Below are 27,387 nucleotides of genomic sequence, written 5' to 3'. Positions count from 1 at the left end.
AGATAGATAGATAGATAGATAGATAGATAGATAGATAGATAGATAGAGCATGCAGCTCATTAAAGGCAAAGAATTCAATTTTAAAAAGGGACAAATGTCTTCAACAGGTACTTCACAAAAGAGGAAAAGCAGAAGGCAATTTTTCAAGGATGCAGGTTAAAACCAGCATGAAAAATCACTAACCATGATAGAATTGCTAAAGTTAAGCTGACAGTACCAAAAGCTGACAAAGCTTTAAAGGAAATAAAAGCAAATTAGGAATATGTAATATATAATGCTTATCATATAATCCAACAATTACATTTCTAAATATTTATCACAGGAAATTAAAATTTATTCATAAAAAGTTTGTACACATATTTATAATTTATTCATGCTCTCAAAAAACCATATACAAGAATCATCTTTCATTAAACATGCAGGTAAATTGATGAGCAAATAGTGATACTCTGAGACAACAGTATGAGCTGATCATTAACAAAAGAAATTAATGGTGCTTCCATCTTGAATTAGTAAAAATAATTACACTCAAAGAAGCCAGTCACTAAAGGTATTAAACCGTAACTCCAGCTATAAGACATTTTTGAAAATACAAGATTAAAGTAAAAAGAAAACTGACTGGTAGTTGCTAGAGATGAAGAGACAAGGAGTGTACAGCTATGAAGGGGTATCAGAGTTTTAGGAATAAAGGAACTAACTGTTCCACATTTAATGTAGTGGTGGTTGCATAAGTCTGTATATATGCTAAAAAATCAAAGAAAACTACGTGGAAATAAAGGCCAATTTTTATATGTTCACTAAAAATGTGGTAATAAAATTCTCAGACTGGACCTGTTTGTCATTAACTACAATTTGACAAGCACTTTTAAAACAACTTAAATATAAAAAAAGTTGGAATTATTAAATAACTTCAACATATTAAACTGATACTATAACCACATTTGCATATTATTTATTTCTGTGAATACAGCTTTTTCTTACATTTAAAAAAAATTCAACTTTAGAGAACATTAAAGTAGAATTACTGAGTCTAAAGGAAATATTTATTTTTCAGTAATAAAACCTGTTCACCCACAAACTATGCTTAAGCTAGTAATAAGTCAATGATACTCCTGGCAAAGAGAAGAAATGGGACCTGACAAGACATCTGACAGAATGCCCAATTCTTTATTCTTGAGTTTCTACATTCCAAGAGTTCCTGTAGATGGACAAGAAGGATGATGCTAGGCCACAAATCTAGACCTTGGAGATATTCTGACAGAATATTCCACACTCCAACACACAATTTTAACTATTAATAAAAATCTCAGTTTTAAAATTTTAATGCCCAAGGCAAAAAAAAAAAATCCAAGAACCAATTTTAATCAAATGTCTAGATAAAACAGAAATCATCACCTAAAACAAAATGGTAAGTTTGTAATTCTAAAGTTTACCGAAACTGTAACAAAGCCATACAATTAGTAACAAAAGTGAAGTAAAAATTGAGAACTTCCTTCAAGACTCAAAATTTAAGACATTATTTAGTCCAAATATAGACAAATCTTTTCTATATTTCTCTCATTGAAAAATATGAACATAATTAAAATGAGAGCATGAATTACATAAAATATGTGCTAATTATGCCAAGAACATTGAAAGTACAATGAAGGCATAACTCAGCATATTGTCCTTCTAGAAATTTGTGGTATTTTTAATCTTCACAGAGAAACCAAAATAACCAAAATCATCATTTCAGATAACACTATAACAGGTCTCTGACCAAGTCACTTAACTCTTTCTTACATAAGTATGACTGTGACATCTACGTCATATCACACCTGACTGAGATGCCATACTAATACGATTTCCCTTTCTTTATAAGATACGATTTTTATTGTATCATTTTGAAGGGAGTTTTCTAGAATTTTTAAAAATCATTAGATGCCTGCTAATTACTTTTCTGCTTTTAAACTTTAAGACATATTAATCATTTCATCTGATGACTTCAGTGTAATAAATGACATCCAACATTTACATGATGTATAAAAACAGCATCTGTTTCTATTTATAAACTTGAGTCTTCTATTAACCATACATGGTCAGGTAGGGTCCCTGTTATTCCACACATTTTTCCAAGGAATGCTGTGAAACAACATACAGTTATATACCATATCCATACATTATGACCAGTATCAGCACTTAGGATTATAAGTGTTGCTATCTATCCCTCTAAAACAGAAATGTCAGCATGATAAGTGTTCATACTTTGTGGAGTTAATGCACAATGCTGGAACTCCAATTACTTCTATCTTTGCCATTATTCACTTACATTTTTTAGGTTTCTGTATCTCAAAATAAAACATTTATCAAATAAGAGAATAAAATTTACACTGTGTAGCTTTTTCATGAATGAACTTCCTATCTGTCATAAACCTCATTGATTATATTAGCTAGGTTGATGATATTCTAATTACTTTCCACTAACTGTCAAAAATAAAGGTAGGAATCAAAAACATCCCAATAACTTTAAAACTATATTCACTATAATTTTTTTTTTCTGACTGATGCATGATTTTTCTAGAAGTAATTTTACTAACATATAGTTAGTAATACAGCCTGAAGAACTTCACAAGAACTTAAGGTAAAAAGTCAGCGAAGCACTGAAATAGGATTGTTACTAGGCATTTTACACTGTCAGCTCCAGTTGCAGTCACCTTCTTTTAAATATTGAAAAATAATGGCTTTTTTTTTTCAGAAATACTTAAGACCTAAAGCTCTTACAGTACTTTTCGAAGTCCAATCCACTTGCCATGCTCATTACTCCAGATGCTCTAAGATCTTTTCTACTCCAACCACCTACACACTGAGCAACTGCCTATCTGACTTCTTTTACGTGTAGTAGTCTATCGGAACTGTCATTTTTGTCTTTGTTCACATGATAAATCTTTTTAATCAGTTGTCCAAGACTGACCTCCTTTTTCTATTTTGCCTTTAATTCCCCAGGCAAGAATAATTTATCCTTCAATTCTGATTACCTCATTAAAGTATCTTGTTGGAAGACATCCTGTCTCATTTTAAAATGGCTGAGAAGAAACAGGAGAAACTTAGTACCTGTGGGCATCTGAACTAAAACTAATGAAAATGTGATAATGAATCTGCAGATATGCTAACGGAAATCTTTTCCCCTTGTTTGACCAGTAGTCTTCATAATAGTTACTATCATTGTATTTTACGCGTAAATGAAATTAAAATATCCCTCTACATTGCTTTACATTTGCCTAAGAATGAGAAGACTTAACAAATTTTTATATAAAAGTTAAGGCTTCTCAACTAACTGGCCTAGGAAACACTTCAAAGCTTAAAAGTTACCAACTTCATTTCTATAACTAGTATCATCCCATAAATATAACCTAAATCATCTAAAGACAAAACATTTAATACATGAATTCTTCTCTCTTAAAGTATGAGAGGAAAAAAAAAAATCAAGGTATTGAGACACTGGTTTATATAGACACAATTTTCTACCAAATAGGATAACAAAATAAAAAATGGAACCAAGTTATGTATTCTACAAGTAAGGCTATGCATTTACAAATCAATTCCAAAAAGAAAGTCACCTAAAATTTTAAACTATGGCTCCTCCGAGTTTCCAAATTCCTTATTTGTAAACTACAGCACTGAGAAGTAAGGTCAGAATTACTTTCAACCCACAGATCCAAGCATGTGGATCTAGAACTCCTAATTGTACACAAAAGCAGTAAGCTTCGCTTGACAGACTACAACTGCCTAAACCAGGGCCTGTAATATACTAGGTCCTCAATTAGCAGTTTTCTGAATGATGAAAAATGAACAAGATGAATCTCCCTTATTTTCCCTTCTTCCCCTCTAATTAAAGTAAAATAGCATTCAACAAACAAGATGCTTGGATAAGACGACTTTGAAACCCACTGGAGTAAATGCCTGCAGAGTAGTAAGAAGCATCTAGATTTTAAGTCAACATCTTTTTCTTCAGCTATCGACAGTCCAAAGCTTTCACAGTTCATTCATAAAATACTACATTATTCAATTAATACTATCAGGTATTAATTAAAGTATTAACCCTAATAATAAGCCAAGCTCAAAGAACATGTTGTGTATTAAAACAGATGGTAAGAAAGTCACATCAAAACTAGTTTTTTTTGTGTTTGTGGATTTAATGGAAAAGGTTTTACTCTAAACCCATTTATGGTTCAGATATGAGCAGAAGGCATCACAAATTGTGTTTCCAAGTCTTAATAAACTAAATATGCCAAATGTGGTGGATCATGACTATTGTCCTAACACAGGAGTGTTGCAGGATATTTGATCCCACTGTGAACCCCGAAACTATGAACTGTAAAAACCTGTTTCTAGTTGTTGAATGGCTCAGCCCTAGCACACACCTTTAATTCAAGAGCTTTCTGCAAACAAGAGTTTAAAAAAAGTTAACCTTAGGTCAAGAGGTTGGGGAAGAAATCAGCTAACAGGGATTAAGTAGAAAGGAAGGACTTTGAGAGAAGGGTATTTAAGACAGTTTGGAGAAGAAGGAGCTCTTAGCTTTTTCTATCTTGGATGAGAGCTGAGGAAGAAGGTCAGCTGGGTGCTTTGAGCTAGTAGGCTTTCACCCCAGTATCTGGCTCCTGAGTCTTGATTGGTAAAATTGAACGGTTGGAATTTTACTGATTTGTAACAACACAGGAAGTTTAGAAGAGCCAGTCTGAGGCCAAGCTGGGTTATACAGGGAGATTATCTCAAAACAAAGAAACAGCTTGACTTGACACATGCCTTTAATCCCAGAACTAAGAAGGCAGAGGCAAAGGCAGAAGTGGAGCCAGAGGCAAGTGAATCTCTGTAGGTCTAAGGCCAACCTGTTCTACGCATCGAATTCCAAGCCAGCCAGGGCTATATAGTCAAACTCTGCCTAAATAGATAGACAGACAGACAGAAGATAAATAGATGAGAAAATAAATAAATGTTAGGGTAAAAATTTTAAAAAGTCACTGAAACAAACCAAAGAAACCAACAACAGAACCCTAGATTTATCATACAACACTTATTTAAATAAAGAGTTAAGATTAAAAAAGTATAAATTTTATCCTCAGCCTCATTTTAGAAATCAATAAAGTCTAGAAAAGACTAATATTTTATCAAGATTACTAGCAGCAGAATTAGGCTTATAAATGCAGTTTTTCATTTTAACTTAGTACTTTCCTCACTGCAGCTTCATCCACATTACTTATTAAATAGATGCTTGGCAGTAGGATAATTCCCTAACTACAGGACAACTCCAGAGACTTGTCAGTTATAATTAGCATCCCAATTAGGGAACACCTAAGGAAACTGGCTTCATCCTTACCCTATCTACAACTGGCGAGACTAATGGTCACTATTGCTAAACAAAAAGCAAAGCTGCCTTTCAACATTTCTAAATTCCTTATACACCAACCATCAGCAGGTAACATCATACATGTGAGAAGCCAGGTATCTGACAACTTTTGTGCTCTGTAAGTCTTATACTGGTGCATACTATTATCCTCACCGGTATAAATCATCAACTGCTAGATTACTTCTGCCTAGTCTCTTCACTTGAACTCTTAAACCCTCTTAGTTCTCCAAACAACAGCACAAGTAGGATTTTAATAACTTATACAACAGCATGTCACCATCTTGTATAAACGACAACTGGCTTTATAACATACATATAATTAAGAACCAATGCATTCCGCCGCAGTTTCAAGGTCTGGCATGATGGCTGCTGACTCTCTCAACTTTATCTTGTACTGTTCCCAGAAACTAGCAACTCTTATACTTCTCCATTCACAGCAGATTTCATCAGTATTTGTACCCTAGGAATTGATAAAAAAATGTCCTGCTGCCTATTTAAAATCGTTTCACTGAAATCCCACCATAAGCATTCACTTACAATCGGTATACCACTCTGTGCTTCAGGAGAAGAGCTAGGAGTGTGACAGAAACAGGCTCAGAAAAACAAAAATACTATTTGATTTTATATCCCTAACACTCAACTTAGAGCCTAGCAATTAAGAAATATCCAGTAGGTCCTCTGTGTCAGGCTCCTGACTCGTTCCCTCTTTTCTCCTTCTTCTGATGTCCAGCCTCTTTGCCTTTCTGGATAGGAATTGAGCTTTTTAACAAGAATCCTCCCTCTTGATTAGTTTCTTTAGGTGTACAGATTTTAGTAGGTTTATCCTATATTATATGTCTATATGAGTGAGTATATACCGCGTGCATCTTTCTGCTTCTGGGATAGCTGCAGACTATCAATGGAGATGCTGAAACTTATGGGCAACCTCTGGGCAGAGTGCAGGGAATCTTAAGAAAGAAGTGGGAAACAGTAAGATCTGGAGAGGACAGAACTCCCCAAGGAGAGAGACAGAACCAAAAAATCTGAGCACAGGGGTCTTTCCTAAGACTGATACTCCAACCAAGGGCTATGCATGGAGATAACCTAGAACCCCTGCACATTAGTAGCCCATGGCAGTTCAGTATCCAAGTGACAGGAACAGGGACTGTCTCTAACATGAACTGATTGGCCTGCTCTTTAATTACCTCCCTCTGAGGGGGAAGCAGCATTACCAGGCCACAGAAGAAGACAATGCAGCCACTCCTGATGAGACCTAATTGACTAGGATCAGAAGGAAGGAAAAGAAGACCTCCCCTATCAGTGGACTTGGGGAGGGGCATGCATGCAGGGGGTAGAGGAAGGGAGGGATTGGGACGGGAGGAGGGAGGGAACCACAGGGGGGATACAAAGTGAATAAAGTGTAATTAATAAAGAATTAAAAAAAATATATCCAGTATACTGAAATCTCTAATGACAAGCTGTAAGGATACTTCTGAGGTACTCACAAACTAATACGTAAAACTTCTTAAATATAGAAAGCATCAAGAATATTTTTTAGCCATACTTTCTTTTCTTTGAAAGGAAATTTATGAGAACACATCTGCTAGAAACTGTAAAGTTTCATGCTAACTAAAATCAGATAGTATTTTCCTTATGGGAAGGCACAAAGGCCTCATACCCCGCCCCCCCCCAAGATTTGCTTTGTGTTCTCGAGCACTTCACTAATTTCTTTGAGTCACAGTTTCCTATCAGGAAATATTCTAGAGATAGAATATATTATCAGCACTCGACTAGAGACAACACTCGGATTATTTGGGCCTTTTTTCAATTTTGGAAACTTTTATTAAATTAATAATCAGCTACTCCAGCCTATGTATTCTCTACAACATCTCTTCATCTACTCTCATTATCTGTACTACTCTAACAAAAACTATATCAAAGTATTCAATATTTTCATTCCAAAATCAAAGTACTAAAAACTTCATCAAAAATAGCCCTGACTCCATGTAAAAATTCAATTTCCTAAGTCTTCAATCTGTAAAGGTAAGCCTTAACAATGGCACTAAAGGTCTGCCTGCCTGCCTATCATCCTATTTATCTTATCGATGTTATATAGATAGTTCATGTAACTATAGGCAACAAGAAAATGCAATGCAATGGTAGGTGATATTGGTTTCCATGCACAATATACTTGTGCACAATATATCATATTTAAGCATTGCTGAAAAATTTAATCAGCTGATATTTCCTCCACCCAGTGATAAACATTTTGAGTTACTGTATACTGACCTCTGTTATCTAATAACAGTTATCTTTTTGTAGTAGCCCATTTATGTAATAACACTCTATTTGCAGCTATTACGTTTTTTCCCCTAAAAATAAAAATGAATGTAAATAGAAAAGACAAAATTGAAAGAAAGCAAAGAGACTAGCAGAGGTTCAAACTTAATTCATCTGAAACACAGAAGACTGATGTGTGGAATAGTGCACTTCCTCACTAGAAACAGCTAGTTAAATGTAGGGAAAATAAAAACAGCATTTCAGATGCTAGAGACATATTAAAGATGATGCATAAGAAAATCAGAATTTAGTGTATATACCTTAAATTTTTAACTTTAAAATTTAGAATAATCAACTTCAATGCATGTCCTTTACAAATATACTGCGGGTAGAACCCTCATGCATATGATTCAACGCCTCTCTGCCATTTGAAGATACATCAAGGAAGAAGCTATGTGCAAACAAAGCAAACAGTCCTCCCCAAGAAATGAACCCATTAATATCTTGGTCTTGGATTGTATAGCATCTGAAGCTTTGATATTTGCAGTGGCAAGCCAAGATGAGACAACAGTTATGGGACTGCATTAACCTAAAATCTCTTAACATTTCTCATGGCAATATTAATCTTATAACTTCATTATGTAATAATCACATTTAAAAAAGTTATTCACTTAACCACTGACCTCACCCTCTCACTTATCTCCTTACTTCTTCCACAAGCCAATTTTCATCAACACATGACTCTAGTCATGTGAGCCTGTGCCCAAGTTACAAAGCATTGTTTAAAATAATAGTAATTCTACAAATTACACCTTCTGACCAACTCCTAGTAAAATCCTTCACTAATTCTTTAGTATAGGCTTCACACCGACCTGTCAAGTATCTTCTCTCATTTTCTTTTTCTTTGTGGTTTTTTTGAAACAGGGTTTCTCTGTATAGCTTTGGCTGTCCTAGACTTGCTTCTGTAGACCAAGCTGGCCTTCAACTCAAGAGATCCACCTGCGTGTGCGCCACTGTGCCTGGCTTCTTCTATTCATTTTCAAAAGACATTAGTTAATTCTTATATTCAACTAATCTGAAAGCCCTATCCACTAGGGGTAGGTCTAACACTGGTAAATACCAAGAAAAAGTTCTGATCAGTATTTATTCCCTCACAAATGTGAACATAACTTCAACTTATCTCCTCATCATTCTTGACCCCACAGTATTCCAATCCTCTTGCCCTTCAGTAGCTTTAAGCAAACACTCCACTCTTCTCTTTCCTTTAATACTAACTTCTTGAATCTTATTTCCAACAACTACCTATAAGGTTCCTCTTCAACACTCATCCCTTGACTCTGGTCATTTCATTCTCTGAAACCAATGCTTACTCCTCAGTACACACTACCAAATACAAATCTCCCCATCTTGTTCTGAGTTTTCAAGTGTTATCTATAAAAATGTACTTGTATTTGAAGATCTTATGACTCACATGTAAAATGACTTCCAAGTATTTTCCAATGATGAAAACTGTCAAAATAGCCTACAAGAAATTGAATCTCTGCCTTTACCTGCGACAAATCACTTTCTAATCTGATGCCACCATACTCCTTCTGAGTATACCACAATTTCCCCAGCAAACTAATTCTGCCTGTCTTATTTTCATTCACTCTTTCCTAGTCTATACTTTAATTCAAAATTTTCAAGGTTTTCTTCTGGTTGTAATAAACACCCTCCAAATTCTACATTTCATATTTCATCTCTATATTAGTAATTTCCAAATATTGTTATACTGGCACCCACTTGTGCTCTTAAATCCTTCCACTTTTTAAGTCAAATTCCTTAGTGATGCTTTTAAATTTTTCTTAATCTCTTCCTATGTTCTTTGCCATATAATAATTCAATAATCCTATAATTATAAACCTCTTCAGTCACTATCCTCTTTTCCCCTAAGAGTAAGCAGCTCTTCTTTTCAAAACCATATACTGTACTGGAGTACCTCCCACAGCGTTCGGATGCATCCCTCAATCTTTTCTTTAAAGACTCGGTTGAATTTCCTTTTTTCATGAAATTTTACAGCTTGGTTTAATTTTTCCTTCACGTAATACCTAAGCTATCTATTACTCATTTGCCACTTAATGGGTTTCATACTATTACGAAAGTGTATCATCTCTCACATCAAAGTAAAAACAACCCCATGAAGGGATACTATCTCTGTCATCTACCACATTTTTAAAATTGTAAAGCAAGCAAAGGTATTTAATAAAAACTTGACTGCATGATTTAACATAATCCTCTTAAAGTCATGAAATACTAAACTACCTAGCTCATGTAAGCTCTATATTCTACCTTCCAGAGAAAGAAATTCTAGAAGACAGACAGGAACAGAAAGATACTATTTTGCAACCCTACAGTGATGACTCATCAAAGAACCATCAATGAATGCTGAAACCACCATATAGAGAAGTTTCTACAGGAATAGGACATTCATACAGTATCAAAATATCACTGAACAGATTACTTAGGAATTACAAAGGGAAAAAATGGTACCTTTACAGTGAAGAAATCTGGCGAACACCAAGTGATCAAAGTTAACATCACCAATAATGGGATAAACTGACAGCATGTGCCTCCTGATGTGATGCACTGAGGACACAACATCACTTATGTATTATTCCTGCCAAAAATGCACAACCTGAAACTAGTCATGAGGAAACAATCAGACAAACCAGAAACTGAGGGACAATCTATAAATCAACTGACCGTCAACCTTCAAAAATGCCAATGTACAGACAGACGAAGTCTGAGGAACTTAGTATATGATCCAGGATTGGATCATAGATCAGAAAAAAATTACTGTAGAGGACATCACTGCTACATAGGACAACCAGTGAAATCTGAATACGATGGTAGCATGGAACTGCACTAACATTAAAACTGACTAGTTATCTTTGCACCTCTTTGGATATGTAAGAGAACTTCCTCATTCACAGGAGAAATGAAACCACATAATTTAGGGTAAATGAAAGGTAAACCTTATTCTCTAATTGTTCAATAACAATTGCAATGAATAAAAACCAGGAATAGAATGATTTGCAAAAATGTAGACAAATGTACGGGTTAAAAATATGAGTTTATTTTACTATTCAAAACATTTCTAGCCTTTCCCCCCCATAAATATTCAAGAAATGAATTATCACATAAAAAGTATCAATGAGTCTGGGATATGTCACATTGTATTTGACAATCTTAAAGAAAGACATTGTAATGGTATTTCATGAATGAAATTAAATTTTTTGCAGTCTGTTCAATGAGAACACCTTAAAATGCTAACCAATAACTTACTTTAAAGATTTCACATTTACAATAAACCTTAGCTAAAATGAGTAGTCTACTTCAATTACTGAAAAAAATCTTTGAGAATATTTTAAAGTAATATACTTTTCTTATTCTTAAATTTACAGAAGAGGAAATTTAAATTAAACAGAAGTTTAAAAGGCTGGTTAAACTACTTAAAGAAGAGTAATTACTTATAATTAAAATTTAATAAATAAGCATTTGTAAATCACTCAAAATGTTTGCTTCATTAATTATGATTAGCTATTCAACACAGACCACAAACTTCATCTCCTCTCAACCATCATTAATTGTGACTTAGCCAGTTATAGGTTTTTAGTAAGGTTTTACAATACAGTCACGTATTAAATATAGGCTTCCTATAACTTTGAAAAGAATGTTCTTGTCAAAATACAACAGTATAAGGATTCTCCACAGTTAAATTGTATTAGCAATAGTCCTTTAAATTGGGTACCTTATTTATGAGATGTTCAGTAACAACTTCTCTTAGTCCAGTGTAGAGCTTTTCTCCATGTTTATGCAAAACCATTGTATATGCATTTCTATAGAGCTCCTCAAAACTAAGACCACTGTTATTCTTACGCTGGATTTCTTGAATTGCATTTTTCAGAAGGTCCCAAATGCTGTTTACATATTTTTCATCCATGGTCATCTGCAATATCCGAAAGAGAGAAGGAAAAGAAAAGGTTGAAAATATTTCTGTATTTGTTCATATCATAAAATTGACTATGACTACAAACCTGCATGGTTTATATATATACATTAACAACAGTTTTATTTTAGCAAAATAAGGGATATACCTGAAGTTGCTTGAGCTAATAGAGATATTCTTATTCAATCCTTTAAAACTTCCTCCTCTATTCCTAAGTATACTAAAACTCTACTTTAAAAATCACAATGACTTATGTATCCAAAAGTCACTTAGCCCTTCTTTGGAAGCAAGGTACTTGAGAAATAGAAACAACTTAGGAAACAATGTACAAACTGACCACACCGACCAACATTTTTGACTATATGTCAAAATAATCTGTTAATTCTTATACCCCAAGTACAGGAAGCAGAAGTAAACAGAACAAAGAAACACAGGATGACAGGCCCCACACTCCAGGTCCACAGAAAAGCTTGCATTTTAACAGGAATTCCAGGTGAAATGTAAGCAGAATGAAGCCTTTCATGCCAAGTTACCTACTGAAGGCTCTCTTGACAATCATCTTTGTCATATTCAGTGATTTTTCCCTCTCTACTAAATCATTCCTATTTCCATCCAAAATTACAATTCATAATCCTTTTATTACAACTGAACTTCTTTCCATTTACAGTGAAGTAATTAAAGAGCAAGGGACTGGAACTGTCCTTTACACTCATTCTCTCCAAGTTCTATTTTTCCATTTTATCTTTAATTCACCTCAGTTTTAATTTTCAACTTTCCTATTTCACTGGAACTAGTTGCGAAAAAGTCATCAGTAACTTCTACATTCATCAATCTAATGGCTAAAGTTTCAGATCTCATTTTATTATACTCATTCAGCAATATTTTAAAAGCTCACCAATTCCACTTGTTTAAAATATAAAAATTTCACTTGCCTTCCAAGCTCTAGAGCCACTCATTTTTTTCTTCCCATTTCAATGGCTTATACTTGTCAGTTTGCTTCTGGTTCTTATCATCATCTCTAATCCTAAACTCACGTTCTAGGGAGAGACCTCCGTTTATTTCTACAGCTTTAAGTCACTCTCCAATTTTCTATTCTATTTGCCCCTGTCTCTTGCACACTAATGATATTCCCAGCTGCCTACTCAACTTTTCCACCTGAATGCCTACTAAGCATCTCAAACTTCTCAAGGTTGAAAACAAGTTCTAATCTTTCCCCCACATTCCACTTCTCTTGCAATCTTTTCCAGCTGAACAAATGTCTATTTTCTTCCGGGTGCAAAGGAAAAACATCTTATAATCATCATTGGCTATTCCCTCACATCAATTCCAACCAAAAAGAAAAATCTTGTTCTCTACGTTCAAATCACAAGCAGAACACCACCCCTTTTACATTAATTCCATTAATACATTCATGGTAAAACTACCATCTCTCAGATAGTTGGGTCTAACAGCTACATCACAATTCTTGGCCTGCCTCCAAAAGTGATCTCCTGAAAACATAAATCATATCATGTCATTTATCTGTTCACAACCCCCAGAACACTTATTTCCCCTGGAGTTACAGTCAAATGCTTGTAAGGTTCTCCCACAGAGACTTATCTGATCTCATTCACCTCTCAACTTCATCTTTCCCTTTTATTCACTCTGCTCTGTGCACACCTACTTCCCAACTATTCTTTGGGGTACATAAATAAATTCATTTTAGTTTTTTTTTTTTTTGCATCCTACCCTCTCTGTCTGGAATGTTTCTTCCTCAGACATATCTGAATATCTCAAATCTGCCAGCTGACAATGACCTGCGAAGTGGCTATGCTATTCACAATAACAGCCCCCATTCACTGCTGACCCCCAATCTACCTCTATTGTTTTTCTTTATCTGGTGTGTCTTCTATACATCAAATGTTAGCTTCATGGAGGTAGAAAAAGTTAACAGCCCTAAAAAATACTTTGTACATAAAAGGTATTTGTAGCTGCTGGCTGAGTGATCTTTCTGCTAATTCTTGACTAAGGAGCCCCTTCTGTGTTACAAAAAAATCTACTCAGCTCAATATTTACACACACTAGTTAGTCAACACCAATTCTGGCTTAACTGGGTTAGCAGAATTTCTTTGAAGTCATGTTTATGCATAAAAGTGCGAAAAAGAAAAAAAAAATTAATTTGCTTACTACCCTAGCTGTAAAATAGCAGCTCAATTGAATCAAAAGGATCCTTAAACAGATGACTCAAGTTCAGTCTAACAATTCTAACATTTTAGGGTAAGCTACAAAATGAGATATGTTAATCCAGTATTTCCTTCCATCCACCAAATTCTTTTCACATCTGAGGTCTACTAGAGACTCTAAGAGAATCTACCTCAATACGTAAACTGTTATCAATTTTTATCAGGTACCCTGACTGACAAAATGGCATGTCTGTAAAATGTAAGTGTGTGGCTTTATGTAACTTTTCATACACACAAATGATGGACTCAAATACTTCATTCATATGCAGTGAGGTTTTAGTCTATTGATGCCTATCAACACTGTAATAAAACAAAGACATCTCATGACATTAAACACTAAGCATACAAAGATTCAACGAAAGGGAAAAAAAACCTTATTAGCTCCAGAAATACCTATATCACAAAATGTCCATCAAAGGCTCTTTTCAGGCTCCTTACTATCCAACATAACCTAAACAATGCACGAAGACATCGCTACTTAATACAAATTACTAAAGAGACTTTACTAAAGAGGTGTATTTATTATTTATACAATGTTCTATCTGCATGTACACCTACACACCAGAAGAGGGCACTAGATCTCATTATAGATGGTCATGACTACCATGTGGTTGCTGAAAATTGAACTCCTGACCTCTTGAAGAACAACCAGTGCACTTAACCTCTGAGCCATCTCTCCAGCCCCTAAAGAGACTTCTACTATCATCTAAGCACTTTCACACTATTGTGACAAACTACTTTTAAAATTTATATATTGAAGAGTTGTTTTACACTGGGCCCTGGGGGCCCTGCAGAGACTGATACCCCAAACAAGAATCATGTATAAAAAGAACCTAAAACCCCTGCTCAGATGTAGCCCAAAGACTTAGTCTCCAAGTAGGTTCCCTAGTAAGGGAACAGGGGTTGTCTATTGAATGAACTCAGTGACCGGCTCTCTGATCACCTCCCCCCCCCCACCCCCCCGGGAGGGTGCAGCCTTGCCGGGCCACAGAGGAAGACAATACAACCAATCTTTATGAGATCTGATAGGCTAGGGTCAGATAGAAGAGGAGGACCTCCCCTATTAGTGGACTAGGGGAGGAGCATAGGAGATGAGGGAGGGTGGGATTGGGAGGAGACAAGGGAGGGGTCCACAGCTGGGATACAAAGTGAATAAACTGTAATAAATAATAATAATTAATAAAAAAAGGCATTTTTTTTCTAAAAAAAGAAAATGTTATTTTACAAGCCAATACTGTAAGCAGGATTTCCTATGTTCACGCCTTATAAGTAAAGTAATGATTGGGGGCAGAGGGCAAACATGTTACTTCTATTGAGCACTAAGAAAAAAATTAACCATCAAATAAGACAAAAACAAACACCAAAAATTACAAAGCTTACCCCACATCACCAAATACTACAAAATCCAAAGCACTGGATTCACCACACATTCTACATGGTAGAGTAAATCAGACTGTGAGTCACTCAACAAACACAATACACTACAATAGTAAAGAACAAGGGTTTTGTTGTCAGAGTGGCCTTGATCTGTATCATGGCTTTCTCACAAGTCAGAGAACCTTAGACAAATCATTTAACTCCTTTAGATTTTGATTTCCTCATTTTAAAAACAGGTTTAATAACATCAGAAAAACTGTCATAAAAAGTAAATTACAACATCAATAAATTCTGCAAGATTCATTCTTGGGTACAGTATGACCCCTCATAACCAAAACAACACAGGAGTCTTCACTGGTAGAATTTTCTGAATTCTTATGTGCTCATCAATCGAAATTCAGAAAGCAGTTTTCAAACTCTGTATACAAACATATAAAAGCTGAAACAAAAGTCCTTAAGAGCATAACTATGTGAAATGCCTCCTATCAGTGTTAAGCAGCTTTATTTCAAAAGCATTATTTCTCTACACTTCCATCTCTCACTTGTATCACTCATTTAGGTAATTGTCATCCCCATTACTCTCTTTGGCGCTTTTCACTCTCTACAATGGGTCTCTTATGCACCTTTATTCATTATTAAGGCTACAACTACTATCCACATATAGGGTTCAGATTTAGATTGGTTGCAAAAAAGTCTCAAGTTTCCCAAAACTCCATATCTATTTTGCAAATATAACTTGTATGCTAAGCACTTAGTTTTTATCAAAATTCTGAATCTGGGTTTATTTTTGTCTCATTTGATTATTAGTAATTTTCACCTTAGTCAAAAATCAAAAAGAAAATGATTGGCTTATGTGGTTCCCAAATCCAGAGCGCCAGCTTAGATTTTGCCCCAAAGCCTAAAACACCCTGTACTCAACTACCTGCTGCACATCTCCAACCAGCTCCACAAACAAATCTAACCAACCATGTGCACATTCCAAGTAAACAACACTGTACATGTGCCCAAATGTTTTTTGTATTATTTTTTTATTCAATCACTCATTATTAGCTACTTCATTTTACAAAGCAAAAGCATAAACTTTATCTTACATTCTTTCCTTTCTAAAGGGTAAGGTGGAGTAGGAGTACCATCAAGGGGACAGACACATCCTTTCAAGATCCAGTTAAGGTTTCCCAGTGTATTTCCAGTCACAGAAACTTCTCCACCCACCTCCTAGCCAATTTTTTTTCTAAGTATTCCCCCTTTTCTTAATCTGACACTCTGTATGATTCTAAACCCAGTTCAGGTACTGTACTCTTCTTTATTTTTCCCCCTGGCTCTACCGAAATTCAACAGTCTTCTTCAGTTCTTTCCTAACAATTAAGGACTATCTACCACTAAAATCCTGTATTGTTTCATAATTATTACTCTGTTCTATTTCTTCCACATGACCGTGAGATCTTAATGGACTTGTGCTTTAATTCCATGTCACTTCACTGATAGTAAACCAACGACTTGTCAAATGAAGATTGTTTTACCTTTTGCATTTAAAAAATGTGAACCAGTACTAGGCATAAGGACAATGGAAGAATATTAAATGTGCTTATCTTCAGTAATCTATCTAATTTTTGTAATATTCAAATGTCTTTTTCAAATAAAAATAAAGAACAGTAAGGGACAAACGACAGGTTCTAAAATTGCCTATCAGGAACTACCTTCATACTTACTCATTTATCTTTCCCATTATCAAAGAACCCAGAAATGTGCTTAATCACTGCTTTTATTATTAAGTATTAGCTGGGAAGAACTAGTCGACTGAATAAGCCATCAAGGACTGGAAAGGATTAACAAGCTTTATTTTTTCTTTCCCTAAGTAAACAAGTTTAAGAACAAAACAACAAATGAAAAGGCTGTCAGTAGATTCCTCCATGACTTAGTCCTGGAATCAAGCACATCAAACTGACAAAATAATTTTTACCAATAAGCTTTGATCTCTCACTCAATACTAATTTCATCAACTTTAACCATAGAACATTAGGCTATATTTTACACAGGATGAGAAAAAAGAAATCTTAAGGTTCTATCCCAAGTACATTTTAAAAAAAAAATCTTAATCTAAATTATCATACCAGAATTTTAGTAGTCCAAATGGTAATACTTATTTGCTTGAATTTGTTGTAACTACAGATAAACTCAGGAGTTTTGGCAACCAAAGCTTTTTGGGAGGATCTAGAGGGGATGTGGTAGGATGTACATGTATACACATACACACACAATTTAACTTAATATCTGCTACGTAATCATAAATACTCCGTGTCCTGCCTCAAGAAGTTCAAGCTACAGAAAGTAATTTTCTTTAACACGAAAAAAATCTTATTTTGAAAGGAAAGACACATATTTATTCTTAGTTTATAATTCCATTAGGCAATAGCAATAAAAGTAAGTAAAAACTGTAACTGTTCATCTACATTATTTCAAACAGCATAACCTCCCAAGGCCTGAGTTTGAAAGGATGTCTATTATATATTTACACATCCTGAAAGGGCTGCAGTTATTAAAAGCTTGGGAAGAACTACATCTCTAAACAAGTTAAAATTAAGATGAACTGTATTCTTTGTATACATTATGTATAGCGCACAAGAAGTTTTCAATCTCTTGTCAATAATCTTCTACCAGAAACTTGGAATAAAGTGGATGGGTGGAAAGGGTGAAAATTTCAAACTCCAAGCAATTCAGAATGACAGTTAATTAAAACACACACACCACACTATACTGCCCACCTAAGCACCCTCCCACCCCCAACACACACACACAGGGAAAAATGTTTGAACTTAACTGTAAGCTTCAGCCTCAACAAGGCTTTCTTGGTATACTCCTGAGGAAATCTGTATTTTTATCAGCTCCAATTATAAGCAGTAATTATTAAGGCAGTTCCTACTTAGATTATAGACACCTTAATTAGTAAGGTGGTCTCTCTTCCATTGTTATCGTATGTCCGGAATATATATACACACGGCATGATGACTAGGTGACATTAGCTAATATTAATATGGATTAAGGATCTTACTTGATGATAGGATTCAATAACACAATATCTGCAAATAACCTCATTTTTCTAGCACTAAACCCTTAAATAATGTCAACCATCAAAACATAGCCAAAGATCCAAGTTTTGAGGCAAACATCAATCACACTGTTTGACACTGAGTAAACAAGCTATTAAAATTTCAAAACTTCACTTTCTTTATCTATTTTGGTAAAGAAAAGCATGGTATACTGAATGACAACTGAGAACATTAATGAAAGCACATAGAACATAGCATGCTTAATAAATGTAAATCTGATTCTTCCTTTACTGAACAAGAGAGCATTGCTTAGTGACTTTTGAGTATAAAATCACTGTTTGCCTAAATGCTTTTTAAGTGGAGTCCACTTAGGAATAAAAAGATAGATTAAAAAAAAAAAGGTTATCAATTAAAGCACAGCAGCATGAAACAATTCCACGAAAGCACAGATTAGCCTAGTTATACTCAGCTTGCCTCTAATATCAACTTACAGGACAGCTACATTTTTAATTAAAAAAAGTCAAATCAATAGCTTTAATTATGTCCAACATTTCAACCTTCAACACATGAGTAGCATGCTCAGGTATCATGTTGAACACCTTGAAAATTTGTAACTTATTTTTCAAAAACAGAAGATAAAGTTTCCAGATTAGTCTATCAAAGCCATTTGATTAATAGACCTGACTTACTAGTATTAACTTCTATTTCAATTATATTCTAAATGATTTTTATAAATAAGAAACATTTCACAATTAAACATGACCATAGCAAGAGGAACGTATTTTATCCCTACCATCTGTTGAAGACTAGGTATACCGAAATATGGGAAGTTTCTTACCTACAATTGTGTACGTATATCCTTCCATATACTTTTAAGCCATTTCTAGACCACTCATAATATAAATGCAATATAGATGTTATACAAATAGCTGCTGCACTGTTTAATGGACTACAAGTAAACTCTGCAGAGATTTAAAATGTCATGGGCGAATAGACTGTCTTCCTACTGAAACAAAGCTGGGTAGTAGCTCAACAATGATGCTGTTTTCACTGTTGATACAAAAAAGAAAAAATTTCAAAGTAGTTGTTACAGAAAATCACATGAATGCATGACTTAAATCCATTATTTCCATAATCTAATTAGTTGTTTTTAATAACTGTGACATTACCATTATCATTTTTCCCTTTAGCTGAAATCACTATTTAAAAAAAAAAAAAAAACAGCTTTCTAAATAAAACTTCTCTAAAGATAACGACACCACCAAATTTTAGCTAGATTGATCAATTACACATAAGCCAAAGAGAGAGAGGAAATACAAATGTAATAGTGTTATCTGCAACTATAGCTTGGTCATTGAATGGACTAAGCGCAATCGGTTATAACAGCTAAAGACCCCACACATACATTTATTGCACAGATGTTCTGTGGAATCTGCTTAACCTTATCCAAAATGGTCAGCTCACAAAGCATAGCATAGCAGAACTTTGCTACCTTCCGCATTGCTTCATCTGAGAACTCAGCCATCAGTGGAATATAGCATCCCATTTTTAAGAAAAACTGAACTGAGAGGCTAAATAAAATTCGCAGTGTGAAACAAAATGTTTCACAAATTTCAAGAAGATCACACAAGCATTACTTTAGGTTTACATATAAAGAAAACTATCTTCCCACTGTAATTTTTTAAAGAGCTCCAATGTGCCTAAGGTAACACCCCAAAGTAAAACTTCTTCGTTTTACAAAATAGGAAACAGACTAGTTGGCTTATCAAAAACCACAAAACAAGGAGCCCAAGTGTCCTTTCACTGTATCATGTCAACTCAAATTATCAAGCCTTGCCATATTGAGCAATCTGCAATTAAGTCCAGTATTAACAATGAGTCATTATGGCTACACACTTATTCCAGTCTGGTCTAGAGAAACAGGCTAAAAACCATGGATTAGCAGTTGTTCCTCCATAGTAAGGTGCAACTACCTAGGTGAAACCACCTTATCTAGTCCTCAATTTTCTTACCTGTTAAATTGATAAGCAATTTTCCCCTAAAGTCTGTTATGGTTTGAATACCTGTGTCTACTCCAAAGCTTTTAATTCTATGAATATGCCAATACTAAGAACTGAGGTACAGAGGATGTAGGTTATAAGGGTGGGTCCCTAGTGGGTAGAATTAGGTAACCTTATAAAAGGGCCACTTTGCCTTCGGCCAAAAGAGGAAACCTCATTCCTCTCCTCTGGAGTATGTGGCATCAAAGTGTCATCTTGGGAAATGAACAGCCTGCAACATCTGAACTTATGAAAACCATGATCACCATTTCCAGCCTCCAGAAATTTTAGAAAATGAGTATCTGCTTTTTGTAAGTTTTCTGGTCTACGTAGGGTGTTGTTACAGTTACTAAGACAGGCCTACCTAGCTTTTTAAAATTAGGAGCTGGGGAGATGGTCCAGGCTATAAAATGCACAAGGACTTGAGTCTGGGTCCCCAGCACCCATATAAAAAGCTGTGCATGATGGTGCATATCTGCAATCCCAGTGCTAGGAAGAAAGGTATGATTAGGCTGTAGGCAAGCTTGTAGAGGATTTTATTAATTAGTGACTGATGGAGGAGGGCCCAGCCCATTATGGGTGATGCTATCCCTGCAATAGTGGTTTGGGGTTCTGATAGAGGAGGGCCCAGCTCATTATGGGTGATGCTATCCCTGCAATAGTGGTTTGGGGTTCTGTAAGAAAGCCGAGTGACTATGCCATGAGGAGGAACCCTTCCACGGCTTCTGTATCAACTCCTGCTTCCAGGTTTCTGCTCTGCTGTTTTGAGTTTCTGTTCTGACTTCCTTTGGTGATGACACAAAAGTGTAAACCAAATAAGCCCTTTCCCAGCCAAATTGCTCTAGTCATGGTGTTTCATCACTACAACAGTAACCCTTACCAAGATAGCCTGTCTCAAAAAAATAAAGTGGAAAAGAGCCAACTTCGACCTCAGTACTCCACAAGAATGCACACACACAAACAGAGGGAAGGAGAGAGAGAGACTGGGACAACAGTTAAAGTTGGCTAATTTAATTCATTTAAAACTACACTTCCACACTAGGAACCTGCCACAGAGGGCCTCTGAAAGGCTCTGCCCTGCAGACTATCAAAGCAGATGCTGAGACTTATGGCCAACTGTTGGGCAGAGTGCATGGAATCTTATGAAAGAAGAGGGAAAAGTAAGATCTGGAGAGGACAGGAACCCCACAAGGAGAGAAACAGAACCAGAAAATTTGAACACAGGAGTCTTCCCAGAGACTCATACTCCAACCAAGTACCAGGCATGGAGATAACCTAGAACCCCTGCACAGATGTAGCCCATGGCAGTTTAGTGTCCAAGTGGGTTACATAGTAATGGGAAGAGGGACTGCCTCTGACATTATCTGATTGGCCTGCTCTTTGATCACCTCCCCCTGAGGGAAGAGGAGCCTTACCAGGCCACAAAACATGACAATGCAGCCACTCCTGATGAGATCTGATAGACTAAGATCAGAAGGAAGGAGAGGAGGACCTCCCCTATCAGTGGACTTGGGGAGGGGCATGTGTGAAGAAAGAATAAGGAGGGTGGAATCGGGAGGGGAGGAGGGAGGGGCTTATGGGGGGATACAAAGTGAATAAGGTGTAATTAATAAAAAAAAAATTTACTGAACACAAAAAAAAAACTACACTTCATGTTTCATTTACATATACCAAGGGAAATATTAAATGAACTCTAATCCTTGTGTTTTACACTCATTTTATTATTATTTTAGAATACTCTAAATTTTTTTAGAAGTACTTAAACACGTTAACTTCAAGGAATCCAGTTTTCTCTAAAAGAGATTATATTCCTACATAAAGATACATAGACCATTCTATAGGAATTGGTAATGAAGGAGTCAGCCAGATGAAACTAGTAATGAAGAAGACAGCCCCACGCCCAAAGTTCCTTCTCAAGCCAGAGGCAAAGAGCTGAGTAATGACACACGTTCAAGGATATAATTAAACAGAAAGATTGTTGAGTAAATGCTTGAATAGCAGGGGCTGGAGAGATGGCTAAGCGGTTAAGAACACTGGCTGTTCTTCTAGAGGACCCATGTTCAATTCCCAGCACCCACAACTGCCTGTTAACTCGAGGTCCAGGAGATTCAACAACCTCATACATGTACACATGCAGGCAAAACACCAATACACATAAAATGAAAATGATAAATCATTTAAAAATTGTTTTGAATAGCTGAACAGGAAAGGTGAGAGCTTACTAGCTAGGTACACAAACGAAATGCTTTAAGTCACTGAATTTCTAGTTAAACTAGTGACCACTGTCTTTTAATTTACTTCAGGACATTACAGCTTAGGAAACATGAGCAAGGAAAGCAAATAGGCGGTGTCAGCCAAGACGGTTTTTACTAATACTTCAGGAACTTTGGGAATACATAAGCATTTTAAATTAAACATGAATGAATGAATATTGTGACATGCAATGGATAAAACTAAGACTTGAACTAGAGATAATTTATGTCTGTGAAGGAGACATTAAGTTCCTCAAAGAATGAGTAAGCATGAGTAAGAAGATGGTCAGAAAGGAAAATGGTAGTTCTTAAAAGCCGGAAAAAGATATCTACAGCAGTCAACAGCATTCTGGGACCATAATGAGTGTAAGGAAAATAGAAGGCTTAATTTAAGGTAAGCCTATCTCTTCAGAGCAAAGCATGTTTCAGAGGGTGAAAAATCAAAATCCTGAGGACAGCGCATAGTTAGTTAGTTAACTGACAGCAGAAGAGGTGGATTAGACTGCAGAGTGAAGTGGGCTGAGGAAGGACGTGCAAGTGAGTCCCAGCATTGTTGTTCTGGTGCAGTGTAGAGCTCAGCTGAGACACGGAAAACACGGAGCCAGAGATTGACTTCTAACGCTGAGTCTAACCTAATGCTGGCCATGGTAACCCACTACATTATTTGCTTTCTGTTCCAGACACTAAGGAGACGACCCTCTTAAGAAAAAGGGTCCAAGACCATTTATGATCTACTACATACTGACAGACCCAAACATTTCAAACTACTATTTGTACTACATTAATCAGTTACTACCGTCTGGCTTAAGAACTAGTTTCTCATTTAATCAATCATTCACTATCCATGCACACTGAGTGTTAAGTATTCTGTGGTTTGAAAGGCTGTCTGGTATAAGCACTGGGCAAAACCCACAAGCTAAATGAGGAGCGACACCAAAAATAAAAATAAAAATAAAATAAAAAAGAGGAAAGGAAGGAGACAGGAAATAATAATTAAAACAAACAAACAAACAAACAAAAAGTAGTCACGTAAATATCTGATATGTGACTCCCGTCTCCTCCCAAAAGGGTCATGACCTAAGTTAAGAACTACTGCTTTAGATGAACATTTTATGTGTGAGGGTCTACACACATACAAATGAGTGTTTATATACTTGTGTGAGAATGACTACTAGAAATTCTCTCTTGAAGCCATAACTCAAGAAACCGTAGCATTCCTGAGCTACGGTTCGAACTCCAGAGGTACGAACCCTGTATTTTTAGATTACACTAAATTGGCTCTGTAGGCTTTATAAAATGCTAAGCCAGAACTTGTATAAGATGGGGGGGGGGATCACTAAGTATGCAGAATTTTAATCTAACTACCCATAAAAACATTACAACTTTAATATTTAAATTGTGGCAAAACCATGGCTCAATATAGTTAACTGTGTGCTAGGTTAATTCTGAGTTTTACTTTATCTCACAACAATCTGGTAAGTCAGATCCTTTTAGTATTCTTGTTTTATAGAGAAAACTGAAACTCATTTAGGAGGCAGTACAGTTACAAAGTGGACCTGCTTACTATTCAAGCCCTGACAGTACAGAGCCCACACTTATAACTGCTTTTCTCTCAGTCTTTTTAGCCACACACTAACATATATGAACACTGCAAAACTAAACGTTCCTCAGATCTACTCATTTATCCTTACTAATAGTGAAAAACAAAACCAAAATCATTTAAGTACTATTTTTTAACCTATTAAATTAAAAAAAAAAATGTACCTGGCCAAGATTCAAAGTCAAACAACCTTGAGGTGTATACTTCTTATTCATATTCACTCAGAACCAATTATAACCTGGTTCTGATATTTACTGACTAACCTCAAGCAAATTAAACTCCCAAGCTTTCATTTGTAAAACAGGTACCACTAAGGTAGGGTAGATCCGTGTTCCCAAACCTTCCTAATGCTGCTGTCCCTTTAAACAGTTCCTAATGTTATGGTGACCTGACCCCAACCATAAATTTTCATTACTACTTCCTAACTAATTTTGCTGTTATGAGTCTTAATGTAAATATCTGAGATGCAGGTGGTCTCAGGTGACTCCTGTGAAAAGGACTGTTCAACCCCAAAGAGGCTATGACCACCAAAGGTTGAGAACCACTGGTACTGAGCTTCAAGAATTAAATTTAGACTGCCCAGCACATGGAAAGCATTCAACAAGTGTTAGCTATATTTCTACGTTACTGGACAACCATTATATAATATATTTAAACTCTTATTCAGCTCAGTAATTCTAGAATCATAGACGGATTATGCAGAGTTTAAGCTGCATTCTGTACAGAAAAAAAAAGAGACTTCCTAGAGGCAATCAAAATATCTGACAGTTGGTAAACTATGCAAATGTGGGGAATTGTAAGGTACCAGTGACTAAAAATGTTTTTAAAAACATAATTATATGTACTGTAAGAAGTCATTATTAAAAAGAAATCCTGGGGTCTAGGGACTAAGTAGTTAAGGGTACTTGCTGTGAAAGACCCAAGATTCGATTCCCAGAATCTACTTCCTCAGGCAACAAGCACACATATGGTACACATGCAGGCAAAACAATCATACACATAAAATTATAAAAATAAAACTTTTTTAAGAAAAGGAATACAGGGGTGGGAATAGAATAGCTCAGTGTTAAGAATGCCTGGCTAGAACTTGAGTAGCCCTCCATTAAAACTATCAACACCACAAAAAGAAACTGAACCACAAAAAGGCAATATAGAAAGTAAAATTCAACTGACTATGTAACCACACAGTGATATGAAACATTAAAAAGAAACATCAAAATAATAGTAATTCTTATTTCCAAGTGGTAGGAATATTGGAGTTGTAAACATGGATGTTTATGTTTTCTACTATGAGCATATATCACTTTCATGATTAGAAAATCTACTAAATTCGCAAACTGTAATATATCTATTAACTGCAAATCATATTTTATACTAATGATTCTTAGTATTAATACTTTGGGGCTCATTTTGTAACAGGCAAACAATAACCTATATTTTAACTCATTTTAAAATAAAATTATTAAATAACATACAAATCTATCCTCTGAAGAACTTCCTGAGAATCCTCAAAGTAACAAAAAAATAAATAAAAAAAAAAATCTAAGTTCTCCATATTTATATTACAAAGAAAAGTAGCATTATTCCTAGTCACAATTCTGTACTCTTCTTGAACTGGACAAATGTTATTACTACTTCCACGAAGCTACACTGAATGAATGAATGAATGAATGAATGAATGAATGAATGAATGAATGGGTGAGTGAGTGACTGCCTGTTTTATGTGAATGATTCTATTTTGTAATTAATGTATTTCATGTGAAAGGCCAAAGTTTCACACCATAGCCTCTATTGTGCAAAAAGGCTTTAAAATTCACGGGGTGGAGAATTGCTCAGTGAAGAAGAGTGCTTGCATAAGGATCTCATTTCAGATCCCAGCATCCATAGCTGTGTGTCTGAATACCTGTAACTTCTGCTCTCTAGAAGGGTGGAGACAGGAGGATCCTTGGGACTTGCTGGCTACCAACCCATCTTCAGGTTCAGTGAGAAAACATATCACAAGGGAATAGGGTAGTGATAGACAAGGACATCAAAGTTTTTTGCCTTCACAAACATACCCAAAGACACACATGCCTGCAACACACACATATATTCCACACTTACACAAATAACAGACTGCATCTTCTTAAGCACGCACCCGTGTGCGCATGCACACACACTGAAATTCAGCATGGGTACTACTGTTCCAGAGACTTCTGAACTGCTGTTATACCTAAAAAAGACAATGTAAACTAAAGGAGGAGAGTTAAGTGGGTATTGTCCTTGAAGATCCCAGTTTGGTTCCCAACAACCAAGTCCTCAGTTCTCAAACTCCCATAACTCCAATTCCAGGGAATCCAACACCCTCTTCCGGCCTTCATGGGCACCTGCACTTATGAACACAAGCATACACATATAATTAAAAAACAAAGTAAGGGGCTGGGGAGATGGCTCAATGGTGAGAACACTTGCCACTACTGCAAATGACTTAGGGTTCAGTTCCCAGAATCCATACTGTGGCTAGCAACTGTCTGAACTCAAGTTCCATTGTATCTGATGCTGTCTTCTGACCTCCAATGGCAACAGGTACACACATGATACAGATATAGAAGCAGGCAAAACATTCATACATATACAGTAAGAATGTTTCTTAAAGTATGAAATTTAATACATTATGCTTCTTTTTATTTTCTCTAATAAATTTCTAAGGCAAGGACTAAGTGTTTACTGCTTGCTAACAATAAACACTGTTCCCAAACTAAGGAAAAAGTATAAGTGTTAAGTGTAAGCAGCAGTTTGATACAACTTCCTCCATAATTTCTGTAAGAAAATAACGCAGAATGAAAGCAGATTTACAGTTAATTCCTGGCTTTGTGTGATTAAAACTGTTATTCAGCTCTCCTACATAGACAGTCCAGATAGTTCTCTGTAGCAAGTGCCTTCTCTAGGAAAAGAAACCTATTGAAGATCAAAGACGTCCCTTAAATCTGGCAAATGCTACTGTAGCTAAAATAGAAGACATTAACTATACTCAAGTCCTCTAATGTATGTCACAAATGATCTTAACATTTCTGTCAGTCACTATGTGGACAGCATAGTCTTTGACCATGTTGCATAGGTGAAATTCATCTACACTCTTGGAGCACATTACATCCAGAGTCGTCCCTATTTTGATTTAACAAGCTTCATAAACTATTAACTGAAGTTACTTCCAGGACCCATGGTGGTAGTTTAAGAGACA

The 27,387-nt window shown here is 35.6% G+C and overlaps 1 protein-coding gene across 2 annotated transcripts in view; it reads right to left on the bottom strand.

Annotated features, from left to right (window-relative positions):
* Positions 1-11,630, bottom strand: part of Cul3 (cullin 3) — a 58,000-nt gene extending 46,370 nt beyond the window's left edge. The window contains exons 1-2 of one of the 2 annotated variants that reach the window (XM_055616532.1): positions 11,433-11,630; positions 10,172-10,267 (exon numbers count right to left, since the gene is read on the bottom strand). In XM_055616532.1, the coding sequence (XP_055472507.1) occupies positions 10,172-10,267; positions 11,433-11,630 (294 nt within the window). The remainder of the gene's footprint in view (positions 1-10,171; positions 10,268-11,432) is intronic. The other variant, XM_055616533.1, reaches the window with a different exon arrangement.
* Positions 11,631-27,387: the final 15,757 nt, after the last annotated feature.

The sequence above is a fragment of the Psammomys obesus genome, unplaced genomic scaffold (genome assembly GCF_907164565.1).
Source record: "Psammomys obesus unplaced genomic scaffold, mPsaObe1.curated_primary_1811, whole genome shotgun sequence".
NCBI classification, from domain to species: Eukaryota; Metazoa; Chordata; class Mammalia; order Rodentia; family Muridae; genus Psammomys; species Psammomys obesus.
The sequence above is the reverse complement of the archived record's forward strand: the minus strand, read 5'-3'. Positions and strand labels throughout refer to the sequence as shown.